This window comes from Pygocentrus nattereri, chromosome 2, assembly GCF_015220715.1.
Source record: "Pygocentrus nattereri isolate fPygNat1 chromosome 2, fPygNat1.pri, whole genome shotgun sequence".
NCBI lineage: Eukaryota > Metazoa > Chordata > Actinopteri > Characiformes > Serrasalmidae > Pygocentrus > Pygocentrus nattereri.
Genome location: NC_051212.1, coordinates 18,548,689 through 18,561,563, shown reverse-complemented (window position 1 = coordinate 18,561,563; position 12,875 = coordinate 18,548,689). Strand labels below are relative to the sequence as shown.

Genomic DNA, 12,875 nt, shown 5'->3' with positions numbered 1-12,875 from the left:
ATGCATGCATATTGTGTCAGATTGTGCACCAAACTACTCATCAAGATGAAGTCTCAAAAGGTAAATGGGGAAAAAATAAATAAAGACGATTTCACAATTTATAATAATAAAGACCTGGACACTATTACACTAAACAGCCCTCTTTTTAATAAGACCTAAAAATCCTCACTCTTCCTTACAAAAGATGTTAGCACATCATTGTATGTCTTTCAGGGGTCGTGTCCACGGTCGTGCAAAGTCTACAGCGACTGTACACAGGCACGCGTTCTGATTGGGAGTCTACGCTCAGAGTCTACAGCGACTGTACACAGGCACGCGTTCTGATTGGGAGTCTACGCTCAGAGTCTACAGCGACTGTACACAGGCACGCGTTCTGATTGGGAGTCTACGCTCAGAGTCTACAGCGACTGTACACAGGCACGCGTTCTGATTGGGAGTCTACGCTCAGAGTCTACGGCGAGTGTAGACAGTCGCGCGCTCTGATTGGGAGTCTACGGTGACTCGAGTCTACGGTGACTCTGGACCAATCACCTTCAGGATCGCTACCACAGCGTGCAAGTCTAGACTAATCGCGCGCCGGATACTCGATCGTCGCCGCTGTGTGCAAGGCTAGAGCAGTCTCGTGTCGGATACTCGATCGCAGCCGCTGTGGGCATGTATAGCGTTTCTCTGTGACAGGAGTGACCCGTTGGTGATCGAGCATTGAGGTAAGAACCCATGTTAACTAGAAGAGCAGTTACTTTTCGGAGTTCAAGTCAAACACGATGTTTAGATTAAAGCGTTATTAGAAGAGTCTGCTACGCAGACGAGGAATTTGGTTTTGTTTACAGGAGCTCATAGATCACAGTATCAGACAGACATTCACATGCAGGGAATACGATTAAATATAAAATAAAACAAAATAAAACCTGCATTGCTGCCATGACTCATTCAGGCAGGCAGGCAGGCAGGCAGGCAGGCAGGCAGGCAGGCAGACACACACACACACACACACACACACACACACGCGCGCACACACACACAGTTATACCTGTAAACCTTACATTGTGCAAAGTGTGAGTCTAAAGTTAAAGTGCTCAGTGTGACAGTCAGATAAGTGGGATAATAAGGCAGGTAAGTGGGGTAATAAGGCAGGTAAGTGGGGTAATATGGCAGGTAAGAAAGATGCTAAAATAAAAACTGGTTTGAGCGACAGATCCAGAGGATGGATTTGAACTTGATACTATATGCCAGTATATGTAGAAGTGCAGTTGAAGCTGGAATATTGTTTTTGTGTAATATTGGAGAAAAGAATCTTCTGCATATAAAAGACAGTAGTTGACCCCAGCTCCACCTCCAGCAGCTCTCACATGCTGCTTAACCTCTAAATGCCTCATTATGAATCATTTAATGATGTCATGTATGATCATATATCAGTCAGAAGAACCAAACCAGTACCATTTACTTTAATACTACATTTTACCTCTAAAACCTGCACACTTTTACTTAAGTAGGATTTTTGATGCAGGACTTTTACTTGTAATGGAGTAATCTGAATACTTACTTTTTAACACCAAACACTGCTGATGTTGATGATGTATAGTAAGCACAAGCTTACTGTATCCAAGTGTTTTTATCTAGAACTGAGGATGACAACCCCAGTTATCCGCATTGTCAACCCAGAAGGCCCTGTGAAACGTCAACAGGCTGTACTGGTGTCGACTAAAGAGGCCAGGTACTATCGGGAGAAAAAAATGGTCTTCCCCAGACCTCCACCGGAGCTGCTGAACAAGGCCACTGCCCTGTCCCACGCAGAGAAACTCCTTCAAGCAGAGGGCATCCCTGCGCCATCACATCAGCTGTGCTTGGGAAAGCTGGTGCTGCTATTTGGCCAGTATGAGAATGCCCCATTCCACTGGCTTGTGGCAAACGACGTTGGCTACATGAAATAGTAAGCATATTATATTTTTAATGGTATTGTAGGCAATGCATGTAAAACCATTTGATGTCATGCTTTAAAGAAATTACCTACATATGTTTGCATAAATCTACGGCTGTTATTAGTGTTTATTAAAAGCCCTTGCAAAGTATCATAATAAGTAAAGAAAATCACAGTGATATTAATGATGACAGTACTAAGTTGATGCATATGATTCCAGCATAATTGACAAGCACAGGTCAGAGGTAACAAACCCACATAGGAAGGCAGAGATACTGAGCGAGTGTGTGAAAGACTTCCTCGCAGAATATGCAGAGAGCTTCCCACAAGTCTCCATTGTCCTTGAGGCCAACATTGACAGGTGTATCTACGGTCAGAAAGGGTTTGAGGATCACACCTTTCAAGAGATGTGGGAGCTCTGCAGTCAGTACCCTACCCAAAAAGACAGGCCAGAGCAGTTCAGCAATGAGCAGAGGGAAAGAATACAGAAGGCGTATGGTTCTGTGAGGAGGTGGTTGCACACACCAGTGACGCACATCAGAAGTGTGCAGATGAAGAGGTTCAGGAAGTATACTAATGACAAGGACAGAGTAAGTGTTATGAAACAGGAAGAGAGCAGAATAGCATTGTGCATTAATATAATAGCTTAATAAATGAAAATTGTCCAATAAGTGTTATTTTAATCATGTTGGCTGAATGTGTCAATAAAAAACTGGTTTGTCATAAAATCTAGGGAGTTACAATGCATTTGTTTTCCAGCACCCGCAGACAAGCACCACCAAGTGTAATCCTACATCATGGCCAGGTGATGACACTGAACTGTTAGCTGCAAGCCAGTCTATAGAAGGTAAGTAAGATACAGAGTTAATGGACGTAAACATGGTTCTAAAAAAAAATTATAATACAAAAAATACTTTGTTTGGTAAATTCTTAGACTCGCTTAAAGCCCAGTCCCAGGGTTCTAGGCACATGGCCAAGATCAAGCCACCCGAGTTCACTGTCTGGACAAAACAGCCTGACAAGAAACCACGGTCAGTTGTCCAGCCAGAACAGCCTGAGAAGAAACCACAGTCAGTTGTGCGGCCAAAAAAGCCTAGGCCTACTGTCCGCCTCCAGCAGCCCAAGTCCACTGTCCCTCTAGAACAGCCTGAGCCATCTGTCCAGCCCAAACAGAACGCATCCACTAGCCAGCACACAGAGGCCCCGTCCATGACCCAGGGCCATGATTATCCTGTGGAATCACTTTGCAGTGACAGCCCCGCAAGTGCTATTCACATTATGTACAGACAGCATAAATCAGAACAATTTGTTTTAGTATTATTTTGTACACAATAATAACCAAATCCCTTGTGTATGTTGTTTGTGGTGCAGGTGGAGCTAGAGGGCTGGGTACGTCTGTGGGAAGACTCCAGTGGCATCCCATCTGCCGACATTTCCTGCCTCAAAGAGGACACCGAAAGAGGGATGTTCACTCCAGTTCAAATCTACAGGGACAACACTGGTCTGTTCAAGAGGTGACGGGTGATGAAATCCGACCGCATGTGGTTTTACCCACCGGATTCTCCCGGCTACATCAGGGGGGCTGTGCCAACTCCTCAGCCATTTTTTCGGAGCTGTGTCATTGTGTGGCGCCCTGTTGGAGTGTGGAGGTACTCCCTGAAGTGTCTGCGAGGTGATGAATGTGTGGGTAGAGGACAGAATGTGCACCTCTACAAGTCTGGCTACCACCCCCGGGTATAACTCATTTCTCCTGTGTTTGAGTTTAATTACGTTACAGTTGAATATTTTTTACTGTGTATGTCAATATGCAAAAATAGGAGTGCACAAAGTCATATGCTGCTAATGATTTTTATTATTATATGTACATCAGGTACGTCACATCTGTGATGTGTCCAGCTGGTACACAATGCACACTGAGGTATTGTGCTGTGGACCCTGTACAAAGATGGCTAGGAGTGGAGAACCGGACCGAAGGCAACACTATGGTCAAGGTGTGGCGGCAGATACAGGAGAATCATGTTGAGGAGTACCTTCAATGTAAGGACCTGTACACCACACTCCTCATGACTGTTTTGAAACCCGGAGGGATCGTCTCTGTGTTAGGGCACACTTTTCAGGCTCCACCTCCTCCAAGAGAGCTTCCCTCTGCACGGCTCCTGCGACACGCCTTCCTGCTGGCAGAGGCCAACAATGTCCAGGATTACAGGAGCCAGATCCTCTCCACTTTAGGCACTGTGCTCAAAATGGATTCCACAAAAAAAGTTTGTATATTAAAACGTATTGCCATGCTGTATGACACTAAACACAGTTGCAAAATTATTTTTTAAAAATCAACAGTCTAACAGTGGCTATCACAGTATGCAAAAATATTTTTTAGGTGGTGAAGAAGCTGTCTGGGGAGGGTGCAGGCTCAGTTGAGTGGTTCACCAGCATTGGAAACGAGCACTCCCAAATAGTTTCCTTTGTGCTGACCTGTGAAGAGTCTGCTGAGAAGCTGCAGCCGATGTGCCTTGGAGTGATGAACAGGTTTCGGCTGGCCAATCAGCCTGTCCCCAAGATCTTGTATGTGGACAGTGGGTGTTGCCGTGCACAGGGCCGAACAGCTGTGGAGACTTTGTTCCAGCCTTGGGTGGATAATGGGATGGTTGTGCGTCTGGACATCTTTCACTGGATCCACCGGTTTGATGCAGCCATCCGCACAGAATCTCACTCCAAGTATGCCATGTTCAAGTCTGTGCTGGCTGGGGCAGTGCTGGTGTACAACCGCACAGACTTGGAGCTACTCATCAAGGCTGTCAGAGCTAAGGACCTGCCAGCGCTGAAGTGTGTGTCAGATGAGGATGTTGTATGCCGCTATATTTCCAGGGAGCAGCTGAAACACCATGTTCGGAGGGTTACACTCGGGGTTCAGGAAACATTCCGGCTCGTCCACCTGGCCATTGAGGAGCTGAAAGGTCCCACTGGACTGGATGAGAATGGAGTGAGCCTCTTCAAAACACCTGGTAAAAAAAAGATCTCATACAAAAAAAATGTTATTACCGCATTAACACTGTTAGCATGTAAAGTGAACCTAACACACTGTGTGTGTGTGTGTGTGTGCGCACATACATATGTAGGTGTATTTACAGAGGCCATTGATGAGATGTGGGCAGCCCAGCAGCGACACCTGGAGTGCATTCAGGATCCACCAGATATGAACATGTATAGGGTGGCACGTAGCACAACCATCAACAACGTGGACGTGCCCTACTATAAATGTTTGCGTGGAAACAACAGCCTGGAAGGATTCCACAAAACTCTACCGAACATGATTCCAGGTACATAAGTGTAATCTGTAAACTAGTAACAGATTCGACACTTGACCCTGTCTTTATTCTAATACCTTTTATTGTGATGTTCAGGTCCCCACTGTGCAGCACGGCCCTATCAGGTTTATCTGATAAGTGGCATTGCACGGTGGAACTCAGACCGGACCTCGGATGCTGTGTTTGGTGGCAGAGGACGGCACCACAGGATTTGTTCTGCGCCACTACACCCACTGTCGGCAGCTGTTCGGGGAGTATGTGGAGGAGAACTTCCAGGCCCCTGCTGATGTTTTGTCCAACGAGCTGCTTGGGTTAGAGTACCTGTTCAGCCAGAGCACAGGCGAATCCTTCTCTCTCCAGGACATTGCCAATGATGGACCCAGTCCAGACGAGGAAGTGGTTCACCCTGAGCAGCCCGATACAGGTGAAGCTGACGAGGCATACCACAGCGACGTGGAGGCACATGGTGATGCACTGGATGCCGACTTGCCTCACATCACGCTCACTAGTGACGAAACCTTCACTGTTCACGCTCCGGCCTTTGTGAGTAGCTGTGTATCTTGCTAAAATTTTACACAGTGCAATGACGTGTGTGTATTTGTACTTACCACATCCGTATGCAATTTTTTTAACAGGAGGATGCCTGCAGCCCAAACCCTCTTCCTGGCTTTCAAAAGCTGGAAATGTTCTGCTCTTTGCTGGTGGAGATTGGAAATTTCAACCAGCTGTACAGAACACACTGGGGCAATACCCTCTATTGCCGCACGAAAAGGGATGATCTTGTCGATGCTGCTGTGATACAGAGGGTGAAGATGGCCAAGCGCTACGCACCAGCACAACAGGACCTCAGTGCTCAGAACAACAGGCTGATGTACACGCTGGTGAAACTGTTGTGGTTGCGCTCACCTCAAGAGTCTCGCACCAGCCCCGAAAAGAGCACCATCCTGAAGGTGTATGAGCGAATCCAGCATTGGATATTGGTGGAGGATCCATTCCTGTGCAGGGCAGGCATTCCTCTACCAAAAATAAACATCAAGACTGTGCGGGACTTCATCCGTCGCCAAGAGAGGCTCCTCAACCTGCATGCCACAAAACAGCCAGCCACAATCACAAAGACCACCTCCATCTCATATGCTGATCTACCTCCAGCACCACACCAGCCAGCAGTCCTCCCTCCACCACATTACCCCATGATGGAACAGACATAACCATGACACTCTCTCAGCCTCGGCCACCACTGACACCTGTGCGCCTGCCACTGCCAGTGAGAAAAAATCCCACCACCTCTACCATCAACAGATCTGTGTCTACATCTGCATCTACAGCAACCACCGCAAGTGCTGGCCCCTCCACATGGCCCATAACGCCTGTTGGTCAGGAGACGCCTGCGATTGCTGGCCCCTCTACACGTCCCTTAATGCCTGCCATTCAGGCAACCTGTGGGATTGCTGGTCCAATTATATCAGTCCTTGCAAATGTGCCTATAATGCCTGCTACTCAGCCCATTAGCACATCGCACAGCACTGGAGGTCCTTTATTCTGGGCGAGAGCTACTCAATACAAGCGCAAGCGAAAGGAACACCTCTCAGAGGTAGGAGCCCAATTGTCACGGGTGCAAAATCTCCCTGTCTGTAGAATCTGTGACCAACCAACCCAGGGACATAAAAAATACAAAAAAAAGAGTTTCTGCCATGTAAAAATGATGTCGTCATCAAAAGGTCTGGACAACATAGTCTATGACAGCTATGAACACTTCACCTCTGTTGTTGACATATTGAAGAAATAAGTTGTAAATATGCTGTACACTAACAGTTTCTGCCAGTTGTTCCAAAGAAGCACCTGTGTCTAGCTTTTATTTATTTATTTTTTTTTAATTGTCTTTTTTTGCCCCATTTTCCATGTCTATTGCCATTAAGATACTTCCTTAACTATGTTAATTCTTTTAATTTGTAATTGTGTTTTTAAAATATTTTCAGTGTTTTGTTTTACAAATTAAGATATCAGGAACGGGCGGCACGGTGGCGTGGTGGGTAGCGCTGTCGCCTCACAGCAAGGAGGGCCTGGGTTCGATTCCCTGGCCGGGCGGCCAGGGTCCTCTCTGTGTGGAGTTTGCATGTTCTCCCCGTGTCTGCGTGGGTTTCCTCCGGGTTCTCCGGTTTCCTCCCACAGTCCAAAGACATGCAATCAGGCCAATTGGACATGCTACATTGCCCCTAGGTGTGAGCGTGTGAGTGACTGTCTGTGTCTGTGTGTCTGCCCTGCGATGGACTGGCGACCTGTCCAGGGTGTATCCTGCCTTCCGCCCGAAGACTGCTGGGATAGGCTCCAGCTCCCCCCCGCGACCCTGACGGAGAAGCGGCTTAGAAAAATGGATGGATGGATGGATATCAGGAACAGTAAAACCAAGCATGTGCATTCTTTTTAGATCACTTTGGGACATTTACAGTGCTTTTGTTACAGCTTAAATATAGTGTTCTTACTTAATGTAACTAACTTGAGTGAAAGCTTTATATTTTTTAGCTGTACTTTTAATGTTAACACACAATCAAATTCAGATTCAGAATCTTTATTTACCCAGTGCAAGAAACATTTTTGGTTGCAAGTGTCAACAAAACTTAATTTTTCGTTAAAGTTCATTAAAAAGTGCAATTGTGCATACAGCACATGTGACATACAGACGATATAATGGATGTGCAGTGCAACTTAGGTAAGGTTATATTTCACTGAATCCTACACAAACACATGTATATTTAAACACTGGCCAGTCATGACTGTCACACAGATAACATGTGAATATGCCATATCTAATGAAACACATAATACACATATAATATGGGATATAAGATGTTGGAATATCTAATACAAATATGCTCAGTATAAACAAGACAGTACTTTCCTGATCCCTGGGGAAATTGCATTGCCATGAAAACAATCGTACTACAGTGAATATCAACAGTCAACCGAGTAAATAACAGAATACAGTTACTTGAAGACACTGTTACATTAACACAGCAGAGCAGCAACGATTCTTCACTTTTCACTTTGAAGAACGGATAAACCTACAGAAATAAACAAAAACACAAGACATCCCGTCAGGCTGTGTTCTTTCACCCAATCAGAGCACGGATAAGTGACAGCATATCGTCATTGCGTCACATGGAAACGCCTCCCAGCTATCGAAAAAAATCATCCTAACACGCGTCGCGCGCTTTACACTACTTTTTGGCACACCCCCCATCGAGGTCAGCACAGCCTAGAGTGCAATTGTGTTTTATTGTGGATTTCTTTAGAAAGTTTCCACATTAAATTGCTTTATAATTAGTCTGACAGCGTTAATAAACATTCAGTGTGACTCTTGTTGTCCAGCAGTTCGTGGTTCGCTGGTTTTCCCTCATAAAACCAACAGAAGCCCCGTGGTGTCAGAGCGGCGCCGACGGCGTTAACAGGCTGGCGCTGCAGGTCAGGCCGAGTGCAGGTCTGCAGCCGGACCCTCAGATTGGCTATTGCAGAAAATGACGGACAGCCCCATCTAATCTGCGGTTGGCCGATGCTAAATGTGATCGACGGCCGAGAGTAGTTATTACATTGGTTGATGCAAAAACTGATTGACAGACTCCCGCCCCCAGTTCCCTCCCCTTTAGGGCTCCGGTCTGCAGCGTTCCGCTTCTCCTCTGACCAGCCTGTCTGTACTGACAGCCTCGGTTTGTGAGGTCGGGAACAACACACAGATAACAACGTCTAACGGTTTTATTGAGTGATATCCAGTTTCATTTGCAGCGTCATAAAAATTAAATAAAATAAAATGAATAAGAAAAAAATAAAATTACTCATTTTAATACAGTAATATAATCTCTTCATGAGTTACCTTTAACAATCAGAATCACTTTATTTCGCCAAGTATGTTATAAAAACACGTCTTGGTGAGTCACACATGTATGACATGTAAGCACACTGAACAGACCAGACAAGCACACAGACTCTTAACAAGTATTTAAATAAGAGGGAAATGCAATAAAAAAAGAGTAATAAAGAGCCAGTGTGAAAGGAGCTAAAGGGATATGTGAATATCTGTACAAGTGCAGAAATTAACTTCTATAGCCATTTAGGTTTGAGTAGAGTAAATAGCTATTATATACAGAATATTACAGAATATGAACATTTGTAGAAATATTAACGTAACGCTATAGATTGTGCTATATTAACAGCATTATGCTAGAGAAGGAGCCATCCTGTAATACAGTAAGGGAGGTTTATCTGAGTATTCAAATGATAATGTACACAACATATTCTGATTTCTTAGATTGGATTAAGATGTAGAAATCCAGTAAAGAGGGCTGAATTTTTAGCTCAGTAATCAGACTTCTCAGTGCATGTAAATTCAGATTTCTCAGTCTGCATGTGTGCAAAAATGCACACATGGCAGCAAAACACTTTTGGGGCAACGCTGAAACTGACTGCATTCTTGACAAAATCAAGGATTTAAATTTTCCTTATCTTCTAGCGGACCTATGGTCATACGCTATATTGCCAAAAGTATTCAGTCACCCATCCAAATCATTGAATTCAGGTGTTCCAATCACTTCCATGGCCACAGGTGTATAAAACCAAGCACCTAGGCCTGCAGACTGCTTCTACAAACATTAGTGAAAGAATGGGTCGCTCTCAGGAGCTCAGTGAATTCCAGTGTGGTACCGTGATAGGATGCCACCTGTAACAACAAGTCCAGTCATGAAATGTCCTTGCTACTAAATATTCCACAGTCAACTGTCAGTGGTATTATAACAAAGTGGAAGCAACTGGGAATGACAGGAACTCGGCCACAAAGTGGTCGGCCATGTAAAATGACAGAGCGGGGTCAGCAGATGCTGAGGTACATAGTGCGCAGAGGTCGCCCACTTTCTGCAGAGTCCATCGCTACAGACCTCCAAGCTTCATGTGGCCTTCAGGTTAGCTCAAGAACAGCATAGAGACCTTCAATGGGTCTCCATTGGCCAGCAGCTGCATCCAAGCCTTACATCACCAAGCGCAATGCAAAGCGATGAATGCAGTGGTGTAAAGGTGTAAAAAGGTTTTTTTTTTCAGGAGTTGGGCTCAGCCCCTTAGTTTCAGTGAAAGGAACTCATAATGTTTCAGCAGACCAAGAGATTTTTGGACAATTTCATGCTCCCGACCTTGTGGGAACAGTTTGGGGATGGTGCCTCCCTGTTCCAACATGACTGTGCACCAGTGCACAAAGCAAGCTCTATAAAGGCATGGATGAGCGAGTTTGGTGTGGAAGACCTTGACTGGCCTGCACAAAGTCCTGACCTCAACCCAACAGAACACCTTTGAGATGAATTAGAGCGAAGACTGCGAGCCAGGCCTTCTCATCCAACATCAGTGTCTAACTTCACAAATGCGCTTCTGGAAGAATGGTCAAAAATTCCCATAAACACACTCCTAACCCTTGCGGAAAGCCTTCCTAGAAGAGTTGATTCTGTTGTAACTGCAAAGGGTGGGACAACATCATATGAAATCCTATGGATTAAGAATGGGATGTCACTCAAGTTTATATGGATGTGAAGGCAGACGAGTGAATACTTTTGGAAATATCGTGTATTTTCAAGTACTGTGGCACTGTGTTAAAAAAATAAAGAAGGTCGCAGCATGAAGTTTGAGTTTAAATGGTTTGTCATGTCTTCTATTGCTGGGTTACAGAGCATAAATCTGATTACTGCCCGACTGACGTAAACCAAGTGTTTCCCCCGTATCTGATTAGTTAAGTGCGGGTAAACATGTTAATCGAATTACTGACAAAATCTTTTCTGAAGTTGTCGGATTATTAAGTGCACGTAAACACACTCAATGTTGAAATGATATTCTGCATCGAGAGAGTGTGCGCATTTCCCCAAGTAATAAAAAAAACTCCTTGTTTATAAGCACATTTACTCTTCCTGCCAAAAGCCAAGGAACAGTAGTTTTTTTCATACATTCTTTATATGGACAACATTTACAAAAGACCCAGGAAAACCACGTGTTTGTTCAGAGAACTGAGGCTTCACTCCCTTTTTATTTGCATCAGCAGATTCAACACAGACTCAGACACTTCAGAAAACACAACAGACACACTGACCAGCCTGTCGGTACTGACAGCCTCCGTTTTAAGAGGTGCACGATTTTACATCCACTATTCAATAAACATAAAGGCGTTAATCTAATGCCAATTTCTCAATAGTAAACGGCACTGATAACCAGGAGAGAGTAGCTGGTAAACATCAGCTTTGCTGCCAGCTCTGTTCACCACAGAAGAGCAGCCAGCTGCACCAGCCGAACAAAAGTTCCAGCGAGGTCCGTTTATAAATTCCTAAACATTTTTAATGTAAAAGAACAGCATGAAACATTTTAACACACATATTTTAACAGCTTTTGAACTCGAGTTATATGAGTTTATACTGACGCCTCAGGAGCTCGCGGACACCGGGCGTTCTGCAGTCATGTATTTGATATAACGGGGGAAATAGGAAGAGGCCAGGGTCCTCCTAAACCTAAACCTCTGATGGAGCCGCTGTTGTAGCTGTTGTGCGGCTACAGGTAAAACCCACTGCAGTGCAGACTGTTTCAGTAACAGCTCAACACCTGTTTGGAGAATAAAGCCGATGAGAGCAGGCCGAAAAACTGGTTTCGTTTCCGCGTTTTTGGGGGAGAAAATCCTCGTTTATAAGCACAACATTTACAGCAAAAGACTTAAAAAGCCTGGTGTTTGTTCAAAGAACAGGGAAAGGTGGCTTCTTGGTTCGCGTCAGCAGATTCAACGCAGCCTCGATCACACCTTACACCACAAGAGGCGCCGTGAGCTCTACACGTCCCAGCTCTCCACCTACTTTCTCTTCTTTTAGACCAGCCAAAAGGGGGTGCACCGCTCCCGGAGGTACTGCAATACCGGGTCGATGCGTGGAGTGGACGGAGCAAGCCCCTATTCCATCTCCCTGCTCCAAAAATCAATTTAATATATGGTCCCCGGGTAGGGGACGTATCAGATATTAAACTGATAAGAACAGATACTACACTTGATCTTAGCCAAAAGGCCGAGAAGCGATAACAGTAAACTCGCGCATCAGACGGGTCATTCTTCCAAAAATATAAGACGAGGATGGTGAGCAGAGCTGCTGTCTGCCATCGACTCCTCACAGCACGGAACAAAAGTCAAGTCAAGCCGCTTGTTTCAAACTCAGAGAGGCAGAAAAGGCACTTTAAACGTGTATCTACGTCAACACCTTGATGACAGCGCGTATGTTAATCAGCTCACCAGCTGGCCAATCAGAAACGAGGAAACCCAGTTTTGCGCTCACAGAGCTTAAAGCTCGGTTTTTATAAAGTCACGTTTACACAAGAAAAACCTTCAGTCCACAGAGTCAACATATATCTGACTAAATAAGCTGAAGGGCGATTTTAAATGGTCCGTTTTGTGCAAGTGGACCTCTCAGCGGCCAAACGTGGTACTGCAGAGAGAAAATATCGCCGAGTCACAGAGACGCAGAGAAACGGAGAGGACTGATAACACGAGGCCTCGATAAGCGACTAACATATTTAAATAAACTATAGTTGCGGGCGAATTCACAGCGATATGAGTTAGAAAGGAGAGAGAGAGAGAGATGAACGTTGCCTATCAAAGT

General features: G+C 45.0%; 1 protein-coding gene and 1 non-coding gene across 8 annotated transcripts; one reads left to right on the top strand and one right to left on the bottom strand.

The window, feature by feature from the left end:
- Nucleotides 1-511: 511 nt before the first annotated feature.
- On the top strand, nucleotides 512-5,657 carry LOC108442837. Of its 7 annotated transcripts, none has more exons than XM_017723080.2 (8): nucleotides 512-707; nucleotides 1,663-1,930; nucleotides 2,678-2,765; nucleotides 2,853-3,652; nucleotides 3,789-4,179; nucleotides 4,296-4,920; nucleotides 5,035-5,235; nucleotides 5,320-5,657. In XM_017723080.2, exons 4-8 carry the CDS (start codon nucleotides 3,594-3,596, stop codon nucleotides 5,508-5,510), a joined length of 1,467 nt encoding a protein of 488 aa, XP_017578569.1. In that variant the 5' UTR covers nucleotides 512-707; nucleotides 1,663-1,930; nucleotides 2,678-2,765; nucleotides 2,853-3,593; the 3' UTR covers nucleotides 5,511-5,657. The 7 variants fall into 7 exon arrangements, with proteins under 7 accessions (XP_017578569.1, XP_017578568.1, XP_017578566.1 ...); XM_017723079.2 differs by having other exon boundaries at nucleotides 1,621-1,930; XM_017723077.2 differs by having other exon boundaries at nucleotides 1,608-1,930.
- Nucleotides 5,658-12,108: 6,451 nt separating this feature from the next.
- Nucleotides 12,109-12,299, bottom strand: LOC119262703. Its single transcript, XR_005129842.1, has one exon. It is a non-coding gene; the product is annotated as a U2 spliceosomal RNA (small nuclear RNA).
- Between the last annotated feature and the right edge of the window lie 576 nt (nucleotides 12,300-12,875).

Excerpts from the sequence above, each read along its gene's own strand:
- LOC108442837 (XM_017723080.2), top strand. The coding sequence starts at position 3,594 with ATGAATGTGTGGGTAGAGGACAGAATGTGCACCTCTACAAGTCTGGCT. Across the intron at positions 4,180-4,295 it reads AAATGGATTCCACAAAAAAA|GTGGTGAAGAAGCTGTCTGG; the intron begins GTTTGTATATTA and ends AATATTTTTTAG. Across the intron at positions 5,236-5,319 it reads TCTACCGAACATGATTCCAG|GTCCCCACTGTGCAGCACGG; the intron begins GTACATAAGTGT and ends TGTGATGTTCAG.